The following is a 24698-nucleotide window of genomic DNA, read 5'->3' on the forward strand; positions in this document are numbered from 1 at the left end:
CTTTTGTTTTGTTTTTGCTTAGAAATTGCTTTTATTTTATAAAGCCGAAGTTTGGTCTGTAAAGGTTTTAATCACACTTGTAAAAAAGAGGCTGATAATTCTTGGGGGAGGGGAGCTGAAAATGTTTCTCATAATTCAGGGTTACACAAAGATTATATTTATAATATATATATTTATATATTTATAATTTGGGGACCATAAAGATGCAACTGCAAATACTAGAGCAGGGGCAGGGTCATATTTCAGAGACTTGTTCACGTCCTACAAACAGTGTTTCTTGGCAGAAGGGGTTAACAAGGACCATGCCAGTGTCCCTGTAATCGCCATTGGCTGGGGAGCGTGGCTCAGACAGGTGGTCCTGAAAAGTGGGAGGAGGGAGGGGAGAGAAAGAGAGAAAAAAGAAGATTAAGCTTTAGAAAATCTGTCACATATTTATCCCCAATACAGTGGTGTGCCTCTATGAGCACTGTGCAATGCAAAGAGATTTTTTAAAATGTGTCATATGATGTGGATAGGCCTTTGTGTGAAGCACTAAGCACCATTCTGTTCATTTCATTGATCTTTGCATGTGAGTGATGGATGCAAGATTATTATAAAACATGCCTCTTTTTGAGAACTGGAAAGGTTTTGTCTTGTAGGGCTAGAAGGTATCTCTAATTATGAGGGACGTTCTCAGTTTGAGGGCCAGAAAGTGTTTATACAAACTGAAAAAGATGCCCCCCCCCCCCCGCCCCAGTATCTTGGGGTATGTGCATCTATCATGTAATCTATGGGTGTGGACAATATGTTAATTTTCCAAGGTAATGCATGGCTAAGTTAACTGAAATCTCTTCTCTCATTTAGCACTTAGGCAGAGCAAAAATTTGTTCATAACTGCTTCCTGATTCCCAACTCTGCATGTAATGCATTTTAGCTATCCCTTAATGTTGTTTTACATACTTGTCAATTCTGGGTGTAGCCTATCTAGACAAAGGTCTGGGTCAGTGGACAATATAACACCACCACCCCACAATTCCAGATAGAGAAGCCAATGGGAGGGGATGATAGATTTTGCTCTATTGGAGGGACAATATCCTCTGCCTCATGTTAGGATAGCATGACTGTGGGGCATAGGCAGCCCTGTTTTCCAAAGATAGCAATGATTGTGGGAACTAAGAGATACACTCAGGTGATGTTCCTGCTCCCTTAAATAGTTACCACTGACTCTAGCGAGAGGGCTACATGGATTGTGCCTTGTATGGTTCAGATATGGCAGGTGGGGCGGGGGGGAGGTCTCAATTAGGGTTAAAGTAAAGGTTTCCCCTTGACATTAAGTCTAGTCATGTCTGACTCCGGGGTGTGATGCTCATCTCCATTTCTAAGCTGAAGTGCCTCCAAGGTCATGACTGCATAGAGTGCCATTGCCTTTGCGGTTCCTATTGATCTATTCACATTTTCATGTTTTCAAACTGCTAGGTTGTAAGAAGCTGGGCCTAACAGCAGGAATGCACCCTGCTCCCCAGATTTGAAACACCAACTTTTCTGTCAAAGAGTTCAGCAGCTCAGCGGTTTAACCTGCTGCGCTACCAGGGGGTTGTTATCTTGTAGTGTGAGAAGCAAGATTGGTTGTATAATTGTTATAATTAAAAATGATCATAGAATATATATAATACATGTGATAAACAGACACACTCACACAACCTGCCCACTACATCATTTGGAGAATGATTAAAAGAAGCAACTAATTTCATTCCTACCTCTAAAAGACTTGAAACTATAAGGAAAAAAAAACACCACTATAATCAAGTATGGTGAGTTTAAAATTAGTTTACATGGTAACCTTACCTTTATTTAAATAAATTTCTATATATTAGAATAAAATAGCACTTTAATTAACTTTTCATAAGGAAATGGCTAAGTATTTTCAAATGTAGTTTCCACATTAAATTGAATGTGTTCAAAATACTAAGCACTGTACCATTTTATATTTGTGTTAACTACCAATCTGTTCTTATTTCACTATTCTGCTTTTGCGTCAGACCAAAAAAGCTTTGTCCAAATTAAATGACTAGCTGACAGTGTGCAATGTTCTCAAAGAGACCTTGTTCCATTAGTGCCACTTCTACAGCTTACTACTGCTATTTCTTTGCATCTTTGATAAAGATGTGTGAGATTACAATTTGCAAGACCCATCTGTCCCATAATAGTGCCATAATGATGGAAACAACTACAGTCTATGCACTGCAATGGAATGGGATTTTCATGAATATTCTAGCTGCTGAGAAATGAATCACTAAACAACATAATGTTCCCAAATGTCTCTATTTTGCAAAAGGAAAAGAAACTCTTAGTTCAGGAAAAGCCTCAAAAGAAAAGGGAATATTGCCTCTGCTGGGACACAGAGAGACAGAGGGAGGGAATCAAAAATGTGCAAGAGTTACTGAAACACACACAAAAACTGAGAATCAGAACCTAGGGGTAGTGTAGATGGAAAAAATAGAGATCTGAGGAGAGAGGGAGTGGATACGGAGGAAGAATAAGGAGCAGTTGAGTTATGGAAAGGATATTACAGGAAAAAGAACAGAAAAAGCTAACATAGGAAAGATACAGAGAGAGGTGAGTCAGGATGACTAAAGGCAAGAGGACAAAGGATATAAAAGAATGGGTGGTGCAGACAGAAAGGCCAAAGAAAGTGGAGCTGGGTATAAGTGTCCAGGGATCTAGTCATGGCATAAACACAAACCCAAATACTAAACAATCTGCAACGGCAGTACAGGAGACACAAGGCACAATACCATTATCAAATAAGAGCCATCTAAGAGGCCTGGCACCCCTTGTAATCTTTGTGTCCCAAAACTTATGACAGCACATGAGCCTCTATGTCCCCAGGGTTATAACAATAGCATTGGGATAGCAAACACTCCCCCGGGAACTCCATGATCCCTGGAGTAGGAGCAGCAACCCTTCCAGTATATTAGTAGTTCATGAAGAGATGAAAGACTGCTGGGTTTAAGGCTTCCCACTCTACAGGAAGAGATGGGGTCTAGGAGAAATAACCTGGCTTCTATTCTTACCTCCGATGTTCCCAGCGATTGTATCTCTCTTGGTAATTCTACAGCATGTCTATTGAAGTAGTCCATGGTGATAGCATTGTTCCAATAGCTCAGGTTGTTCTCTGGATTAGATGCCTTCTTCTTTCTCCGCATGCAGCAGACAGTTAATAGGACTGCTGTGAACACAAGCATATTGAAAATGAAATGTGTGACTTTGGTGCTTATTGGAGTCATGCAGAACTGAGTGCTCCATGGGCACCTTGGTCGCTTCAGTCCCTCCAATTTTGACACATGACAAGGAAATGCTGGTGTGTGGAAAATTTACCATATAAGATGGAGATTTTGACCATGTCAGACTCATAACAACATTATAATTCACCCAGACTATAAGTGCTGAAGGAGATGAAAGACCCTTCTTTCTTCCCAACTGCCACTGCCCAAGACTCGGATGAGAAGAAGCAGACGTAGCTCTATCATGCCTAAGCCCACAAGAGATGAAAGGCCCTCCCTCCATGTTCTGGATGAGGAGAAAAGAAACAGGTCTGGTTCCCCTATGTATATCAGATAATTGTTTTTTAATGAAAAGCATTACATGAAACTGTAAACCTGAGTAGAAAAGGCCTGCTTAATCTTTTCCTGTTAACCATATATCTAATTCTAGCAACCCTGCAATTCAGCATCAACTGAATGAGGCATTTATTTCATTCCTCCTGATGTTGGGGCTTGTTCTGATCCCAGGATAAACAGGGTAAAATTTCTCTAGCACAGGATCAATAGGGCTCTGTTTAAAAAGAAAATTGAGAAAAGAGGTCATACTGTACTAGTACAGATATATACAGCACTCATGGCTGCAAACTTGCTATATTTGCATCCACCTGGGTGAAAGTGACAATAAACTTCTCTATGCTTGCCTCCTAGTTTGTTGGAGTGCCTTTACCATTCCATCTATGATGTGGAGCAGTGCAGTGTCCCCGCGTTTCAAGATGGGTTACAGCTTCATTAAAACAAGATATAAAACACTATTAAAACAGACACAACAAGATACAGAGAGTTAAAATCCACTTATGAAAAGCAGATTAAAATTCACAATGTAAAACTGACTGGGTAGGTCTGCTAGAAGAGATCGGTGTTCAGGTTCATCGTAGATTCGGACAGCTGATTTAGGTATCAAATGTCTTCTGGCAGGTGATTCCACAGTCTTAGGGCAGTTAATGAAAAGGCCCTCTAGGTGACAGTTGGCTGTTGGGTTCTGGCAGGCTGGAGTAGACACTCCCCAGAGGTCCTCAGTGTCCAGAACACATAGATTGTATGGGAGAAGGCAATCTAAAGGTAACGTGGAGCCAAACCAACCTCAAAACCAACACTTTGTACTTTGCATTGAAACTGGAAGCCAGTGGAGTGACTGTAGTATAGATGTCATATGCTCACTCCTGGATGTTCCTGTAACTAGTCTGGCTGCCATGTTTTGAACTAATTGGGATTTCCAAATTTAGTACAGACTAGCCCAATGTAAGGCACATTGCCGAAGTCCAACCTTGAGGTTTCCATCACATGTACTACCATCTTTAGGTTCTCCAATTCTAGGAAGGGGCGCAGCTAGCATATCAGCTGAAGCTGGTAGTAGGCACTCCAGCTGTTGCATCTACTTGGGCTGACATTTGGAGAGACAGATTCAGGAGCACTCCCAAGCTGAGAACATAGTCTTTCAGGGGGAGTGTAACCCCATCTAGAACTGGTGGACACACCTCCATACCCAGGGTTGGACCTTTAGTGACAAGCATCCCCGTCTTGTCTGGATTCAGTTTCAATTAGTTTTCCTTTGTCTAGTCCATTACCTCCTCCAGGCATTCATTCAGAGGAGACATGCTACACATAGCTAAAGCTGTTTTTGAAGGCAGAAATATTTGGGTGTCATCAGTGTGCTGATAGCATCCTGCCCCTGTGGATGGTAGCCATGACTGAAAAGAAGATCTAAACCTGTGTTTCCGCACTCCTTTGTTGACATTCTAACCAATGTGCTATGCTTTTCCTTTCCAAAGTAGAACAAAGCAGTTAGGAAGGAGGGGATTCAGAGGCTTTTGGGAGGCTTCCAGGAGTGTGATTTTTCTTAGGCTTCCAGGAACATAAATCTCAGATCCTTGGTGGTTAGGACGAGGGGTTTGCTAGATACTGTGCTGCTGTTAAAAACAGCAGTGCCAGTGGTGACTAAAAGACCACAAAAAACAGTGGCCAGAATTGTTGTCCAAGGAAAGACTGGTATGGCTACCATGCTTTTAAGCATTCATTGTCTATATCACCTAAAACATATATCATTTCTTGATTCAACACCATGGAACCCCTATTTAGGCACCATTGAAACCCTATTTTTAAATATTGGTTGCACTATGGGAAATAAGCAGAAATGCTTAGGCTGAGAAGACATTCAAGAACTATACAAAACCACAATACTTCAGATTTGTGAAGGAAAAGGATGGCCCAAGTGAACAGAAAGAATATAGTTTGCCAAAGATCATTCAAATATTTTAGGGGGGAACGCAAAAACAGTTATTGTGGATTTAAACTGACAACCATGCATCTCAGCAGACAAATTATGAACATTATTGATATATAGGGATCAAAGTTATGTTCAAAGCAACAGGGAACACTGCTGTGGTGAGACTGCTAATCAGATGGGGTTTAATCGATGTCTGCCTCTACTCAAAGGAAAAAAGTGTTCTCTTGCTAGAAATCTTTTTGTTGAACTAATAGAAAGATTGTTATTACAGATTCAAACTTGATTGTCTATCACAATGTTGTTGTTGTTCATTCGTTCAGTCGTTTCCGACTCTTCGTGACCACATGGACCAGCCCACGCCAGAGCTCCCTGTCAGCCGTCATCACTTCCAGCTCCTTCAAGGTCAATCCAGTCACTTCAAGGATGCCATCCATCCATCTTGACCTTGGTCAGCCCGTCTTCCTTTTTCCTTCCATTCTCCCCAGCATAATAATTGTCTTCTCTAAGCTTTCCTTTCTTCTCATGATGTGGCCTATCACAATACTTAAGATAAAATTCTTGCTGCCTTATTTGTCTCTCTCTCCTGAAAGTTCCTAATTCAGACTCTAACACAGGAATGTTAAATGTTTTGCCCTCTGAGTCAAATCCTAGATGCAGCAGCCAATACAGATATGATAAAGAACTATGGGAGTTGTTGCTCTAAACATTTCAGGGCTAAAGGTCTCCCTCTGCTGCTCTAAACATTATTAACACCAATGGAAACATTTGCTAGTAAACACTTTTTGGCTTGTATTAACAAACAAGCAAAGAAACAGAAATGTTACCTCTAACTATCCCTCTGTGATGGTTACCAACTGTGACGTTTTCCACGAATCCCTCCATGCCACTAAATGCAAGGGTTTTCACTTATCTCTCTTTCTGGCACCAGTGTGTGGATATTCTCCTGTCCCACTGCTGCAGCCACCAAATGTAACCGTCTTCTGCTTATTTCCACTTGTGGCACCTATGTTATATCCTTCTCCTGTCCCACCACTATAGCATCAAATGGAACCACATGCCTGAACCCAAGCTTTCTAATATGAAACTTTTTTGGATGCTCAAGTGAATAATATAATTTTTTAAAAAAAATAAAACAGAAATTGAACATAATTTCACATATTACTTATTAAATACATCTAAATCACATCTTTTTCTCATATCTTAACTAACGCTAGATACTTCTTACCCTAACTCTCCTGATCACTCAAATCTCTAAACTCAACTAATGCTAATCTTCGACTCTATTCTTACTCCTCATGAACTGTCAAACACTGGCCTTTTCAAAATCCCCATAGGCATTCCATGAATCACCACTCATAGATCTTAACTTTATAACCACAGTTACATATTGTATACTTACGTAATTATCCTTTACCTTAATATACATAATAACAACATATTCCATCTAGGTCCAGAACATCAAAAGAATCTGTGCAATTACAAAAACAAAACAACAGAACAACTTACAGGAAAGCCCTTAATGGATTTAATGTTTAACGCTCTCTCTTCCCTGTGTGTTTATGTACCTTCTTAACTGGATTGGATTCTAATGATGAATAAGATATTACTAGATCTGGAAATATTTGTGTGGAATGAATATGGTATGATAAAGCTAAAATGAATGCTGATAATTTTTTGAGATGTATCTTGTTAAGAATATGAAACCTATGCAAACCAGTTATGCCCTGAAATGCCATTATGGATTTCAACACAAGAAGTATTTTATAGGAAGAAAATAAGAGTGAAAGAAAAATGGCTGATTTGTCAAGATATTTTGTAATTTGACCAAGATCGATATAAAATGAAGTCAAATGAAGGCCATAATTTTCAATGGTATTCTTATAAACAAACATTTGAAAGATTGAAAACAAATAAGAAAATATCATTTCAAGTTGAGCAAACTGGAATTTGAGATTCCTTTCTATAGATTATGAACATTTGACATTTATAGGTTTCTCAAAACCCTTAATGCAACTCTGTTGTATGTTGGGATTGGAAGTGAGGTAATTTAACAGTGTTTAGTCTTACCCATGGTTTCAAATAACTGCAAACTGTCTGAGAACATATTTCCCATATATACAGATGTGTTACTGTATGCTCTTAATAACAGAAGTTCCAAATAAATTCCTATTTGTCTTGCTTCAAGGGGGGAAAAAGAGTTGCAATTCTAAGAAGACTTTCCAGCAAATTCTGGTGCATATGATTAATTTCATTCTCTCCCCCTCCTTCTTTTTCTTATAAATAGAGAGAGAATCAAGGATGCATCAAGATCATAATAAAAGTAACTGGAATGATATGATGAAAATGCTGACCTTATCATCAAACCAATTATGTGATTAGGAACAGAACGACATGTAGTTCTCAGTCAAACAGTTAAATGAATTCACATAAACAAATAGGGAACACATGCCCCAGGATCTCTTTGTACTTCATAAATCTTTGGTCAAAACCAATGAAACATTTCTTTTATTTCCTGGATGACTAGTCTAAGTGGCTCACATTGACAAGAGGATGAATATGTGCCTTGTTTGAAGAATTTAAGAATTGGCTTAGATGCTGGAGAAATTTCCAAATCTCAGAAGACATCTTCATAGAGCTCCCTTTGCCACCAGGAAATGCGTTCATTTTTCTGCTATATTTACGATTATAGGAATGCTCTAGTAATAACTGGATTAGGGAAGAGAAACCATCATCTCCCTAAGAACTTTCAAGGTACAAAAAACAGAATATGCTTTAACACCTAGATAAACTCTGATGGCAGAAACTTGATTCAGTCAGGTAGTTACCATAACTGTCAATCCAGCTGAAACAATGAATATTCAGGGGGCCTGTCATTGAGAAAATGATTAATTTGCAGATCAAGGGCAGGGCTCAGGAGAATATGAAACAAAATAATTATCCAGGACATTTCATCTTGTGGAAATAAAAAGTTGGAATGCGTTTACAGTCATTTTTACCAGCAGTGCAATATGTGTACATCTCAATTAGAGTTATATCTGATAACTCAGGTGGCAAGAACCAGGTCAGGCCTCACATCACCTCTGGGAGTGACTATGCTTTAGTGCCAATGCCAAAGTGGGTCTTTATTATCTTTGGCAAACACAGATTGTTCCCTTTAGTGCCAAATATCCAATAAAAAGCCACCAATTATGCCATACATGCTGATTTTGGAAGCTAACCAAGGGGACAGGCCTGGTTAGTACTGGGACAGGCAGCTATTTGCAGTACCAGGTGTTGTATTAGGGGAGGGGCCATATTGGTTGCTAATCTCTAGATTTAGGCAATCTAAATATAACAAGGAGCCCCTGGTGGCGCAGTGGGTTAAACCGCTGAGCTTGTTGACCGAAAGGTCACAGGTTCGAATCTGGGGAGCAGTGTGAGCTTCCGCTGTTAGCCACAGCTTCTGCCAACCTAGCAGTTTGAAAACATGCAAATGTGAGTAGATCAATAGGTACTGCTCTGGCAGGAAGGTAACGGCACTCCATGTGGTTATGCCAGCCACATGATCTTGGAGGTGTCTACGGACAACGCCGGCTCTTCGGCTTAGAAATGGAGATGAGCACCACACCCCAGAGTTGGACACGACAGGACTTAATGTCAGGGGAAAACCTTTAGCTTTACTAAATATAACAATCAGGTGGAAAAATAAGCCTGCCATGGTCACAGCGTCACAGAAATCTTAAAAATCATGAGAAGGAATCCAGCCGCACCTTTGAGTCTAATGAGGAAAAAAAATATCCTAGCACAAGCCTTGTGGACTAGGTCCACTTCATCAGAAACTCTACATCAGGTTGCATATTTATTTTGCCATATGTCCTGTAGGTGGCAGCAATCTCTTTGCTATATACAACCAATTTATAAAGTAAATTGCTGCAACCCACAGGAAGCTGAATTATTCCGTAAGAGGTGACTCTCTTTGGGAAAAGAGGGCAGTGCTGCTGTGGAAACATGACATTGGGGAGCTACTACTGGTGTATCCATAAATGAGTTATTTATCTCACATTACAATGCCAAGAAAAGTGACTTGTATGGGTGGGTATGTGTGTCATAGTGAGCATGTAATGATTAAGCAGAGTCAGTGACAAATTATACAGTGATGATTATTATTTATCATTATTATGTTTTGACACCATTAATTGTACCTGCCTTATGAAGCAGATGGTTCCTTTACTGCTAATTGGGAAAGAAGAACACCATTTTTGAAAGAATATGTTTTTCAAAAAAAAATAATAGAAAGTAACAGTGCAGTTCAACTGAGTTATGTATCACACTGACGTCCAGTGTATCAAGATATTTTGGGTATATCTATACTGTGGAATTAATGCAGTTTGACACCAATAACTGCCATGGCTCCATGCTATGGAATCAGAATTTGTAGTTTGGTAAGGCACTAGCACTCTCTAGCAAAGAAGATTAAAGACCCTGGAAAACTACAACTCACAGTGTTTCATAGTATTGAATCATGACAATTAAATTGGTGTCAAACTGCATTAATTTTACATGTAGATGCACTTTATTCCCTGGTTTAACTATTCACTTCTGTATAATAGAAGGCTAGACCTACAGAACTCCTATAATCCCTTCCAACTCTGCAACTTAAGTGTTGTAAAAACATTGCTTGGCTTTGGGTAAGCAATCTTTTGTTCCTCTATGATTTGTGGCCAAAAAGCTCATGCAAGTTTTGAAGCACACCAGAATCCCTGCAGTGACTACAAACAGGGGCTTGAACCCAAGGTGATAATGTGTTGCAGTGGGCAGAGTTTAGAAGAAAGAAGTTATTATGCTACATTGGTCAGGGAAAGGAGGGAATAATAATGTTCCTTATAAAGTAAAGGTTTCCCCTGACATTAAGTCTAGTTGTTTCCGACTCTGGGGGGTGGTGCTTATCTCCATTCCTAAGCGAAAGAGCCTGCATTGTCCATAGACACCTCCAAGGTCATGTGGCCAGTATGATTGCATGGAGCGCCATTACTTTTCCGGCCAGACTGGTACTTATTGATCTACTCACATTTGCATGTTTTCGAACTGCTAGGTTGGCAGAACCTGGGCCTAACAGCAGGAGGTCACCCCGCTCTCCGGATCTGAACCGGCAACCTTTTGGTCAGCACGTTCAGCAGCTCAGTGGTTTAACACATTGCACCACCAGGGGGCCCTAATGTTCCTTATCCACACTACCATAACTGGTAATATTGTTACTTTTTCCACGCAGCAATAACCTTCACCTTTCTTCTTATATTTTGGGAGCAAAATGCACCGGGAAGCATTTCCAAAGGATTTTTCCCGCCTAAGATTTAGGTCCTTTTTATAACAATGAGCTTAAAAAAGGCTAATATGCAATGGCAGTGATAGAAGAAGCAAGTAATGGGTATAGTAGTGATTCTTGTTAGAAAATGACTTACTTTCCAAACTTGTGGCCCTTGTTTGGACACAACAGCCCTCACTGAGCCATGTAATTCAGGGGTAACCTGGGACACACACACTTTCTCAGAGGTCTTATGAGGATAAAGTGAAATGAGATAAAGTAGAGAGAGAGCCATATTTGCTACCTTGTTTTCACACACACACATGCATATACATATACATACACATTTTTTAAAGAAATGTAAACTTGCAGTAGAAATTTGTGCAAACAGAGCTGTTTACTTTTTCAGTTTCAATTAATTCTTCTTGATTAAGCACATTCTAATATTCTACCATTGTATTAAGAATGGCTTTATATAGTACAGTATTTTCCTTGCAAGGAATGCAAGATGTTTACATTTTAAAAGACTAAAGCAAAGAAATATGACCCAGAAAATGGATTACAGATGGTAATATTTCACTTAGACTGACAGTGTGGTACGGTGGTTTGAGTGTTGGACTATGAATCTGGAACCAGGGTTCAAATGCCTTCTCAACCACAGAAACCCACGAAGTGACCTTGAGCAAGTGACATTCTCTTAGTCTCAGAGGATGGCCATTTGAACAAATCTTGCCAAGAAAACACTGTGATAGGTTTGCCTTAGGATTGTTGTAAGTTGGAAACAACTTGAAAGAACACAAGAACAAGAACAACCAGTTTCTTTAGAGCTTTCTACCATTATCAGTTCTGTTCAATAAAAGTAGGGGATACATTTGTTGATCACACAGAAAGTGAAAAACCGAAAGACCTTAGCTCATTTGAAGCCCTGATGATGAGAGGGAAAGAGCTGTGATATGATAATAGAGCACTCAATCAGTTTGTATTTTTACTGAACTAACAGCAATGTGTGAATTCTAGCTTTACAAAGGTGTGAAAACTTACAATCATGTCCTTCTACATTAGATTTCATGGGTGGCCGTCTATGTGTCTAGAATACACAGAGGATGGTTCTTGTGGTGTTAATTAAGCAATGATCGTAACTAGTCCTACTACAGCTTTCTATCCACAAGATGGCTCCTAGAGTATGCACATTTGAAAATGTTTGACTGACAGTCATCCAGTTTCCCTGCAGGACTTCCTGTGAAAAGAGAGGCCGAATGGACTTTGTATTGTTTTGGTTCATGGAACCCATCTATAAGCAAGTCACGCAGATGTCCCACATAGAAACCATTCCAAGATCACGTAGAACTGTGATTAAATTTTACTAGTGGTACTTTCACAAGAACAAGGAATAATAAAAAAGTAATGGCCTAGTCCTTGACAAACAACTCTTGAGTCACATCAGAATATTCTGAGCTGCTCATCTGGTACACAGATAGGGAAACATGTAACCTTCCAAATGTTAACTGGAACGCCCACCCTTTCTTACCAATGACTATGGAGGTTAAGACTTATGAGAACTATAGATCAACAACAACTGAAAGGCAACATGCTACACATTCCTGTTCTAGTCCAAGAGTGTGGTCGCTTTGCTGGTTTGAAAGAAGAACCACTGAAGAAAAGCATATGTTTTGGACTATTCTGGTAAATGACCTTTTCAGTCTTCATTTGTTAGGGATGAAACTAACATTTTAAAAAATGGTACCGACAATTCATTTGCAGTCAGTGCGTATAATTCTACATCCTGCTACTGCTATATTATGCACAACTTCAGTCTGTCATTGTGTTCATTTATCTAAATGGTAACTTTCCAGGTGCTATCTTCTCTGTGATGTTATATAGACACAATCCAATAAGGAGCCAAGGATTCTAAGGCAACGACTGTTCCCCAAACATCTTAATTTAACCAACGATAAGGTTTTTAAAAAGCCTAAAATAAATTCATATAAATAAGCTTTCCTGTAAGGCACCAAGCAATTATTTTGCAAAATTAAAGGGATTATGAAAACTTTATTTTTAAAAATAAAGTGCACCAGGCTATTGGCCCATCTAGCCCTGTACTGTCTGAATGAAGAAAAAAAACCTCTTTGGGTATTTGGAAGGAAATCCTTTTCAACGCCATCACAATATTTCAGGAACTTAATGTGGACTCTTCTATATATATTCAGACATAAATGCATGGTCCGCAGTATGATTTGGTTCCTCCCCACCCTGCAAAGAAACAAGCCAATGTGGCTATTCTGACCAGCCTAGGCACCTCCCATGAATACATTACAGTGTTGTACACATATAGTCATGTAAGATTAATTTGCTTTCCTGGTATCAGAAACATACATAATCATTTTACAACTTGAGATGCAAGTTTTATTGCTGCTCAGGTGCATGAGGTATTGCCAATGAATGCAGAAGCCCCAGTTCCCCTTTTTTAGGTAGGCAACATTTTTTCAGCAATTAGCCCTATAGCATTTTTAAAGAATTAACATTTTTGTTGCAGAGAATACTAGTAATTTTAGTGTAGGAAATTTAAAATGCAGTACTCAAAGGTCTTCCATAATCAAATCCCTTAATCTCTCCTGACAGAGTAGCTCTGACTATAATTAACTCCAGTGAAGTAATATCTATCAATAGAAGAGAAAATTAATTATACCAGACAGTGTTTGCATGGCCATTAGGAAAAATAAGTAATACTTTTACTCCCCTCATATTACTCTATGCAATTGAAACTAAGAGGCATAAAGATGGTGACGGGAGGGGGAAAATCAGAGATAGTGTGGACATCAGATTTTGTTCTCTTGCTGGCAATTTAGGACTTCCCCATAGTGGTAGCTTTTCAAGGCTAAATACTGGAGATGTGTAGTGCTGTAACAGTGCTAGCCATCTGCAGTAGCACCCCAAAAGTTCATTATGGCACTCTAAGAATAGTAACAGACTTCTGAGTTACATCTGCAAGTGATACAAAATTGATCTTGTAGGACCTTTGAGACAGAATTTGGTAGCATACGCTAAGTTTACTTCATCAAATGAATGGAGTGAAATGCCAAGGAACTGAATTTTACAGCTATGAATTAATAAAGGTCTGCTCCTTGACACTTCTCTCCATGCATCTGATTAAGTTGACTTAAGTCTATAAAAGCTTATGCAACTGGCTTCCTTTGCTCAGTCTCGTAAGTACTACAAGATCCCTCTGGATACTGGTCCAGACAAAAACAGCTATTTCTTTGAATCTAATGTGATGTCATATGGACACAATCCTATAAGGAGCCAAGAACTCAAAAGCAACCACTGTTCCTCAAGCATCTTGAGGGAATGCAGCACTTGCTGGCCTTGCAGTTATAATTTGCTCTCTGTTTTCAGAATGTTTCCTATTTGTTGGGAATTGCTGTTTGTCAGCAGTGGCAGCATGTGTACAAATGGTGTCAGGTGGGCAGAAAATTAACAAAAGATAGCAGGGCTAAGCACCATACCATATTATGTAAAAATAATAAGCCCAGTAATGTAGAAATACTTTAAGATAACTGTTAACAGAATTAATGAGGAAACAGATAACATTCTTAGTGCCAAATGTTCAGGTGCTTCAACAATCAGGCCCCTTGATTTTGGCTTAAGAGAAAACTACCCTAATATCTGCATTATATACCTAACAAATGCATCACATTCTCATATCTCAATAACTAATTCTAGCCATGATTTGTTGCTTAAGCCATGATTCGCATAACAGAGGACACAAAAATATGTGGCTTTTCTTCCCCATTTCTGGTGTGCTTCAGGTCTGCATCTGCCATGCCCCTTTTATCAATTCTTGTTTTAGGATAAGCAGTGAGGAAACAAGTCAGGTACAAGCTGCAATTACTAGTTTAAGCACTATGGTGTTAACAAACCAAAATTGAATAGTGAAAAATAAAAGACATATTCAATTAGTGGCTTGTTTGCACAGGGAACAAGCCAGAGGCAAACCATGTCTTACTATAAGGTGCAAGCAAAATTATAGCATATTGAGAGAGGAGGAAGACATCCAACTTACAGCATGAGGATATAGGTACGCTGATGGCCACGATGATCCATGCTATATCCACTTTGCTGAGACAAATTGTTGTCCTGTGTTGGGGCTTGTCCCCTTCCGTGACATGAGAAATGTCACCAGGCATACCAGGCTTTCGGGTTCCAGCTGGTACTAGTCTGTTTAGGAAGTTTCCTGTTGCCGTGGAAGGAGAACTTGGTAGCCATGTGGAGGACTCTGTGGAGACTGAATTGCCTGGCAAGCTGGTGCTATGCTCAGAGGGATGCAGTGTGATAGGCATTCTATGACTAGGGCTTCCTGTTGTATAAAATGAAGAAACATTGGCATCTACGTCAGTTTGACCAGAATGACCAAGTGCTGTTGTTGTTGCTGCTGCTGTAGTACTTCCAGGACTAGACAATAAAGGTACCTGGTTTGTACTCAGGTTTGAGATGACCCAAGGGTTATTTTTGCTCAGAATATCCCAAATGCCATTCCGTGGGGTTTTGATAGGCACTGTCGTCATTTCAGGAGGTGCTGATGGGGCAGTCACTAGGACAGTGTTATCGGTTTCCTGTGTAACCAGTTTGGGCAAACTCCCCTTCTCTGTTTTGCTAAGGCCTTCCAAGATATCTCTGTGAAAATAAGCAAGTGAGTCTGTGGTTTTTACCAGCACTGTGCTGTTATGACTGCTGAGAGCTGTAGGCTGAGGCAGAAATTGATGATTTGGAGGCCAGTTCCTTGTGGTAGTAGAGGAATGCAGTTCTGTTTTTACACGAGGCTCTGTAAATTCTGTGGAATTGTCATTGACAGTCTGAAATGTTTTCCCTTTGGGGTAAATCTTTCCAGAAAACAAAACACTCTGATTGTATAAGTGGTAAGGTTCTTTATTGCCAATAGGATGGCTGCTGGTGGATACCTTGGGGACAACAGGAGAAGCAGAGGTCTCCACTGAGCTAGTGGAATGGAAGTTCACAAGAGTTGTTGTGGGTAAAGGTTTCGCTGTGTTATGGTCTTTATGTCCAGATGGTGTCCCCATAGCTGAGATATTGATAATGTCTGTCAGGAGGCCCCTAGATGATGCCACGCTGGGAGACAATACCTGAACAGCAAACACTACTTCTTCAGTCAGTGCCCAGATCAGTAGAATACCTGGAGAAAGACAAACAAGACAATGTGGAGTGAAAAACAACAAAATATGGACAATATTTGTAAAATCACAGAAGAGCATATCTAAAACTGAGGAAGGATAGCCAGTTAAGACATTCTCAGAAAATTCTCAGAAAACAGAAAATTCAATCCTGAAAAAGAGAACAAGAGGAACAAACAAACAAACAAACAAAACATTATTGTGTGCCTTCAAGTCATTTCTGATTTATGACAACCCTAAGGCAAATCTATCATGAGTTTTTCTTCACAAGATTTATTTGGGAGAGCAGTTGGTTTTGCCTTCCCCTGATGCTGAGTGTGACTTGCCCAGAGTTGGTAGTGAATTTCCATGGCTGAGTGGGAATCAAACACTGGTCTTCTGAGTCATAGTCCATTGATCAAATAACAATAGCATACAGCCTCCTGTGTACATTTGAGTGTACGCACCAAGGCAAGCACAAAAGTTTCCATATGTTAACTTGTATTGATAGACACAAACTTAAATTAGGTTCTTGTAGGTTTTTTCGGGCTATAGGGCCATGTTCTAGAGGCATTTCTCCTGACGTTTCTACCTCACTACCTCTGAGGATGCTTGCCATAGATGCAGGCGAAACGTCAGGAGAAATGCCTCTAGAACATGGCCCTATAGCCCAAAAAAACCTACAAGAACCTAGTGATTCCAGCCATGAAAGCCTTCAACAATACAACAAACTTAAATTTATTATTGTACTTTAAACCATATGCTGGGAAATGTGACTCTCTGAATGCAGGTGGACTATAACGTCAATTTCTTGAGCTATTGGCTATGCTGGCTATGTGCTAATGAGTACTGAAGTCCTTTCATGACTGTGAGGGCCACAAGCTGCCCATTCCAGTTTTAAGCAGAAATATAATGTATCTTACAATTACGAGGAAACCTGTCTAGTTATTAACTACAGATTAGGAATGTGAAGAAGGCTCACAAAGTTACTCGTTCTCAACAAGACAGGCTGATTTAAGACATCAAGGCAGTCTACAAGGATTTTGTTAACCTCAAATTTTGCACATGCAGACATGCTTTTTTCCATCACGGTTTCAACAATTGGTTCCCATGATTTTGACAAAATGTCTCTGTACAAAATTCATATCCCCACCCCTTGTTGTGAAGCATAGCACACAAAAATGCAGAAAAAGCAACTTTGTGGTCTGATTGACCAAAAAGTTGCAACAACCCACCTGATGCTTCTAATTTTGTGCAAAAATATTCTAATTCACAAGGACTGACATTTCAAATTTAGACAAGAAAATGCAACGCCTGAATTCTCTCTCAGGATTCTTCATATTTGAACTGGAATTGGAGCAGGGAATACTTCAAAGATGTAAAAACGTTTTCCAAATAAGAGACTGCCTTGTGTAATGCAGGACACATAGTGAAGCAGAGGTGAAGGCCTCACATGATAGCTCTCTACATTATGGACAGATTATTGATATGTTATATATCTTTGACTGTAAAATGCTATAACAGAATATGGAAATATTGTTAAGGGAATAATGTATACTCCAAACATGTCATGCTACAAAGCCACAATGGTAGGCATAGCCAGTGCTTACCATTGGCTATGCTTGATGTGGATGATGGCTAGGTTTTGGAGGGCCAAGAGTTCCCTATGCCTTATATAAAAAGATTCCCATGTCCATTCTTATATGTATTATTTGCTAAAGCACATTGTTGATGTTGGTAAACATGTAGAGATAAAATATTATTAATTTATCCCTTTCTTACTCCAGTAGGATTAGGGAAAATGTCCCTGGGAATACTTTTTAAAATCCTCACAACAAATCAGTGTAGATTGGTCTGTGTTAGAGGCTAATAGGTTCAAGGCTGTGCAGGACCTTTGGTGAAGAGGTAAGAGATCTGAACCTGAATTTCCTTGGCAACAAGTTTTCCACTTAATCCACTTTGACCCATTGATACACATAAGAAAATACTGACTTCAGTTGAATGCTACAACTGTAGCAAATGTATCTGTCTCTTAGCCTCCTGAACCCATTTTTCCACACCTAAGCAAATTAAAATTACAACAACAGTTGTAAGGACTATGTTCCAGTTTATAATGTTTGGTTTTTTAAAAATGCACAGAAATGGACAAAAACCTACTGACAGAAAAAGTTTGATGGTACCTTAAAAAGAGCACATTGATTAAATATTACTCCATACTTTTGTTTATTGTCACATTGTTTTGGGTTTCCCCTAAGACTCATATTATTAAGAGCAGCCATTCCCACACATTTGTTGCTGATAACATTAACAGTCTGCTGCAAGATGAACATGAAACGGGGTTTTTATAAACAAGTCCTTTTATCATGATTCAATCTGCAGAAGATATAGTTGTCCCTCCTGATTTGCTGTAAATGCCCCTTGAACTTGCTTTATACTGGAATGGCTCCATTAAGGCATTTGAAAACTGGCACTAATGCTTATTTTGAAGTCTGAAAACATTTTTGGACTGCACACCATTGTCTATTCTATCTGAGAGTGTAAAAGTCAATTGCCCTTGCTCCAGGATTCAAACTTCAGGAAATTTACTTTTGGAATTACAAATCCCAGAATTCCAGTCTGACTGGGGATTTGGAGTAACTCTTCGAAACTCTGCCCCAGATTATAGGAAGTAAGAGACAGACAAGCAAGAGGTAAACACAGGACAAGGAATACCATTAGTTAAAGCATATCCAGATGGCTCAAATAAATGAGAGGCATCATGCATGACAGTGGAAGGCAAAAGGCAAATAAACCATATGATCAAGCTAGAGGGAAAATTCCTTCACAGTGAAGCAAGTGGTTATCATCCGAGCATGAAAGCAAAGTACTGTACATACTGGAGTATAAGCCGACCCAAATATAAGCTGAGGCACCTAATTTTACGACAAAAAACTGGAAAAACTCGAGGTAGCAGCTACTGGTAAATTTCAAAATAAAAATAAATTCCAAGAATACTACATTAATTGAGGCATCAGTAGGTAAAATGTTTTTGAATATTTACATAAAACTGTAATTTAAGATAAGATTGCCCAACTCTGATTAAACCATTGCTCTAACCTTCATCAATGTAAATGTGCTTACAAATCCTCCCAATAATAATAGAGTAAAATAATAAATGTAACAACAACAATAATACTAATAGAGTAAAATAATGGAAATGTAATAACAACAGTAATAAATAGAGTAAAATAAATGAAATAATGACATTAAACGGGGTAAAATAATAAATGTAATAATAGCAATAATAATAATAATAATAATAATAATAGCAGAGTAAAATGATAAATAACCTTGACACGAGTATAAGCCGAGGGGAACTTTTCCAGTCTAAAAAAAGGGCTAAAAACTAGGCTTATACAGTATATCTCCTAAGCCTCCTCCAATGGAAAGTCTTCTCAGCTCTGCAGCACATGCACATTGACCGAGGCCCCACCAACACTGACCACTTCATACAGTTTGAAGCTAGCTTTAAATTGAATAGACCAAACAACAAATTTCCATAAAAGAGTGTGAAATAAACCTCTGTAGTTTGGGTAATTACCATTCTGTACAGAGAAACGGCTTTTTTCAATACTGGTTTAAAACTGAATTAAATGGGGCTCAAAACTACATCTCTATTCTCAGATATCAGTGAGAAGTGAATGGAGATTTCTAAAATCTTAGCAAAACATTTGACTACCTGACGTCAGGAAGAAACAACTTTATAGTATCCATTTTCTACAGAAGCTACAGGATACTTTAAGGGTGTCCTTTTGTAACCCTTCAGATGAGTTTGACCACCAGCATGGAATAACTAAGAATTGCACTGCATTACATCCAGAGGATAACTGGTTGGGGAAGACTGCTTTGGAGAGCTTCTTTTTTAAAGGACCAGTTCCCATTAGGCCAGTGGTTTATCATAACAAAGCAACTCCCTTACTGTTATGAGAGCTAACTGTGCAATCTATCCAGCCCTATCTGACACATACACAAAAACTTGTGCTCCAAAGAACATTTGCAGTATGTCAAAGAGAAGGCCTGGTACTTATAACAATTGAGAAGGATAGTAACAATAAAAGATAAAGCAACGTTGGTTTATTAATTCAAGAAGTGTTTTTACACTTTTATGCCATACATCAAGGCTTCCCATTTCTAATGGAAATATTTGATCTCTCTCTCTCTACATACATAGATAGATAGGATCCAAATGTATTTATGTGTAGAATAGAAATCAGTTGAAATCAATGGAACAAAAGTGAGTCATGACAAGCTTACGTCATGACTCACTTAATGTGTCTACTTGATACATGAGTAAATTTGAATCCAACCCATATTTGGACAGCAGATGGTGCTGAAGGAATGTAACAGCTTCCTAGAGTTTAAGCTCTTTTTTCTAATATGAAATCTCAAAAAGGAAAACGCTGCTTTTCACATATTCTAATTGTAGTGTCTCAGAAACACAAATTATACATTTCAATAAGATTTAAGTCCACATAATCATGTGAAAAGGACAGCTTATATTAAAAAATTACATTTGATCTATCTATGAAAAACAGCAGAGTTCAGAATTGTACTCTACTATAGTAGTGTAATCATTAAGGTAGTATTGCAATTTTCTATCCTTCATGGTTTCTGTCCTTCCAAAATCCAGAGTTTCTGAACAGCTTCACTACATGAAAACTTTCCACTATAGCTCTGATACTTGACCATATCTGGGGCAGTTGCTGCTACTCTGGATCTTACTTCATCAAAGAAAGGTTCACTGCAGCAGAATGAAATCTTCAATTTGCACTGCTTAGGGGCTACCGATGAATGCAAAAGAGTAGACCTCTTCAGGGAATCTATTTCTGAGGTAATAAAAACATTAGGAAGGAAAGCATGTTAATCCTACTCTCCATAGCATTTTCCATTACTTTAGAATTTTTAGAATATTTTAAGATCAAAAGGACGAATGGGAAAGGAACTTAAACTTCCTCCACTTTACAACCATGTGATCATCTGACTGCCATTCTCCCCTCATCCAAACCCATTTCAAAAGCAGATAGGTTAAAAAAGTCTGACTGACAGATCACTGGAAGGCAGGGGATTTAGTTCTTCACTGGTGGCCCTCATCCAGCTTTGTATAGTAGGAAAAAAAGAGCCATCAATTGTTTTTACATGAGCTCTTTAAGGCTGATTGAAATAAATCAGGGGATCCATAACTCCCACTTTTCCTTATTTCTAGTTATACTGGCAAGGGCTGGTGATCCAGCAGGATCAATTCCACCATTTCAGACTTACGTTGGCTTTGTGCAGCACTAACCAAAACCCTTAATCCACTAATACAAGTCACATATAAATTACCCCATTCCTCTACCTCTCTCTGTGACACCCCCCCCCCCCCACCATCTCAGACAGGATAAACACTCTCTTTGATCAGTGAGGCTTGAAATATGGTGCTGCTATAGGAGGTCAGAAGCTGATTTTTGTGCTCAGACTTACTGACCCAACTATTGTCCTCCTTTAGTTGCCCCAGGCTAAGAAGGGCAGCTATTTGTTTGGAGTCCCATCAGAGTACAATAACAGACTGGCTAAGCTGGCTATGCATGATGGGGGATGCCACACAAATGTAGGGTGCTGTGCTGGGAGAAATGTTCCCAGGAACTGATAGAGAACAAGACATTTCCAACATTTATTCCAGGCAAATGATCAATCTTCCTAAGTATAGTAAGATTGCTATGTCTTTGGGAGTAAGATTAAATGAATTCAATGGAACTTACTTCCAAGCAGACATTACAGGATTGAACTGTGAAAAACGGAGTGTAGTCTTATGTAAGCTCTTTTAAATGTAGATGGTGCTTGCCTTAGTAAAATACAGGATGGTGTTTTGCTCCTGTGAAATGCTATTATCATTAAATGGCAATTTCAGTTTGTTTTTAAAGTAGTCGGATGCAGGAAATTCATGTGGGTAGCCATTGTATGAATTTCAGCTCCCTCCACAAAATCTTATAACATCAAGTCAAAAAAGAAGCATAATTAAAGCCCTGGCAGACAGTGCAAAAAGAATCTGTGAACTCCACCTCCTCCAAGGTGAACTGAACCATCTAAACTGGGCTCTACAGGCCAATGGATACGCCACCAAACATCAGAAGAGCTGCAAGACTAAGAACAAGCCACGAGAGTAAAGACAAAGATCCACCCAGAGGAAAAGTGTTCTTACCATACATCAAGGGAACCACTGACTGCACAGGGGAGCTGATGAAGAAACACAACGTACAAATGACCTACAGACCCACTAAGAAAATCCAACAAATGCTTCGTTCTGCAAAGAACAAGGGAGATCCTCTCACTTCTGCAGGAGTCTACTGTATACCATATAGCTATGGACAAGTCTACATAGGACCACTAAACGCAGCACTGTCCAAACACGAATCAAGGGACATGACTACATAGAGAATAGATTGAAATCCATCAGCATGTGGACAGTTTCAACAGAAAAAAGGAAACCATGAAAATGAACAAAAACTGGCTACCAGTATTTAAAAACTCTTAAAATCAGGACAGTAAATAAAGAGAAACACTCAAAAAGTAGGGGAATTCCAGAAAAGAATAAATCAGGGCCAGCTAACACCTCTCAACGAAGGATTCCCTCAGACAGCAACTAGCCAGGGTTTGAAGCTGCAAGGCCATTATATGCTACTCAAGGTGGCCATTTGTAACACACTTGCCTCAAGCAGACAAGAGCTCTTTCTCCCACCCTGGACATTCCCAAGATATATAAACCCCACTTGCCTAGTTTGCAACAGACCCCTCAACCTCTGAGAATGCCTGTCATAGATGTGGGTGAAACATCCAGAGAGAATGCTTCTGGAACATGGGCCAGAAAACTCACAGCAACCCAGTGATTCTGACCATGAAAGCCTTCGACAACACTTATAACATCCCATTGTTTCCCATCACAAGGAGAACTTATTGGGGGGTGGGCACTGTTTACATGTGGCAAAGAGGTGATGCATTATGAAGATCGCCTCTTAAGCGACCCATTGTGGATGTCTCTCCTCAGAGAGAAGCCTATGAATAAAGCAATCTGACAAAAGTAATGGAAGGAGAATGTGTTTTAAAAACACACACAATTCCACCCAGGAGTGCTCCCTACTCCCACAGTTTTGTCTTACTTTAATAATAGAAATGCCTCAGATTAAACACAAAAAAGGATTGCTGAGAAAATGCAGGTGGTGACAGGATTAAAATAAATATTTTCTGGTGTATGCATCCCCCGTGTTTCTTTGCAAGCTGTTGTCCTCACAACACCCTGGTTTGGGAGCCTTCCTTCAATAATATGAGTTTTTATTTTTTTTTATTGTTAAAGCATACACTCCTCCAGATGGAGCACAAAATGCTGCCAGATTGCATTTCATGGTTCATAGGGGGTTTTTTTTCCGTGTCAGGAGTGACTTGAGAAACTGCAAGTTGCTTCTGGTGTGAGAGCCTTCTGCAAAGAACTTGCCCAGGGGTTGCTCAGATGTTTTGATTTTTTTAAAACCATTTTGTGGGAGGCTTCTCTCATGTTCTCACAAGGGAAGCTAGAGCTGAAACAGGAACTCACCCCGCTCCCCGGATTTGAACCACCAATCTGTCAGTCAGCACAAGGGTTTAACCCATCGTGCCACTGGGAGCTCCAGTTGTTTAGGTAACCAACCCTGAATAAGTAAATACCACTTAACTTTTGGGCAAACATAAACAAGACTGGGTTGATCAAGGACCCTTCCACATAGCCATATAGCACAGAATATCAAAGAAGATAATGCACAATGTCTGTTTTGATTTGGGTTTTCAGAGTCCACACTGTCATATAATTAAATGTGGATTTTATGCTTTGGTGTGGAAGGGGCCCAAGTCTCCCCAAAGCTCAACTCATAGAAAACGACTTATTGGGGAGAAGGGAACTTCACGAGAATGGTGCTTATGCTACACCTTAGCATAAGCACCTTAGAATCATAGAGTTAGAAGAGACCATGAGGCAATCCAGTCCAACCCCCTGCCATGCAGAAAAAGCACCATCAAATCACCCCAGACAGATGGCCATCCAGCTTCTGCTGAGAAACTTTCTAAGAAGGAGACTCTGCCACAATCTGAGGCAGTGGGTTGTTGTAAGTTTTTTGGGTTGTATGGCCATGTTCTAGAAGCATTCTCTCCTGACGTTTCTCCTGTATCTGTGGCAAGCATCCTCAGAGGTTGTGAGGTCTGTTGGAACTAGAAAAATGGGTTTATATATCTGTGGAATGACCAGGGTGGGACAAAGAATTCTTGTGTTGGAGCTAGGTGTGAATGTTTCAACTGACCACCTTGATTAGCATTTGATGGCCTGGAAGTTGTTTGGTGTGGCTTGTTGGTGCCTGAGGCAATCTTTTGTTGAGAGGTGATTAGATATCCTTGATTGTTTCCTCTCTGTTGTTGTGCTGTTGTAATTTTAGAGTTTTTTAATACTGGTAGCCAGATTTTGTTCATTTTCATGATTACCTCCTTTCTGTTGAAATTGTCCACATGCTTGTATATTTCAATGGCTTCTCTGTATAGTCTGACATGGTGGTTGTGAGAGTGGTCCAGCATTTCTGTGTTCTCAAATAATATGCTGTGTCTAGGTTGGTTCATCGAGTGCTCTGCTATGGCTGACTTCTCTGGATGAAGTAGTCTGCAGTGCCTTTCATGTTCCTTGATTTGTGTTTGGG

At 39.5% G+C, this 24698-nt stretch overlaps 1 protein-coding gene across 3 annotated transcripts in view; it reads right to left on the reverse strand.

The window, feature by feature from the left end:
* Nucleotides 1-49: 49 nt before the first annotated feature.
* The window catches only part of TMEM108 (transmembrane protein 108), a 246556-nt gene continuing 221907 nt past the window's right edge, over nucleotides 50-24698 (reverse strand). For 2 of the 3 annotated variants that reach the window (XM_067470209.1, XM_060781804.2), the window contains exons 4-6: nucleotides 14868-15995; nucleotides 3054-3208; nucleotides 50-358 (exon numbers count right to left, since the gene is read on the reverse strand). In XM_067470209.1, coding sequence (XP_067326310.1) covers nucleotides 236-358; nucleotides 3054-3208; nucleotides 14868-15995 — 1406 coding nt within the window. In that variant the 3' untranslated portion in view covers nucleotides 50-235. The remainder of the gene's footprint in view (nucleotides 359-3053; nucleotides 3209-14867; nucleotides 15996-24698) is intronic. The other variant, XM_060781805.2, reaches the window with a different exon arrangement.

Source organism: Anolis sagrei, chromosome 6, assembly GCF_037176765.1.
Source record: "Anolis sagrei isolate rAnoSag1 chromosome 6, rAnoSag1.mat, whole genome shotgun sequence".
Taxonomy (NCBI): Eukaryota; Metazoa; Chordata; class Lepidosauria; order Squamata; family Dactyloidae; genus Anolis; species Anolis sagrei.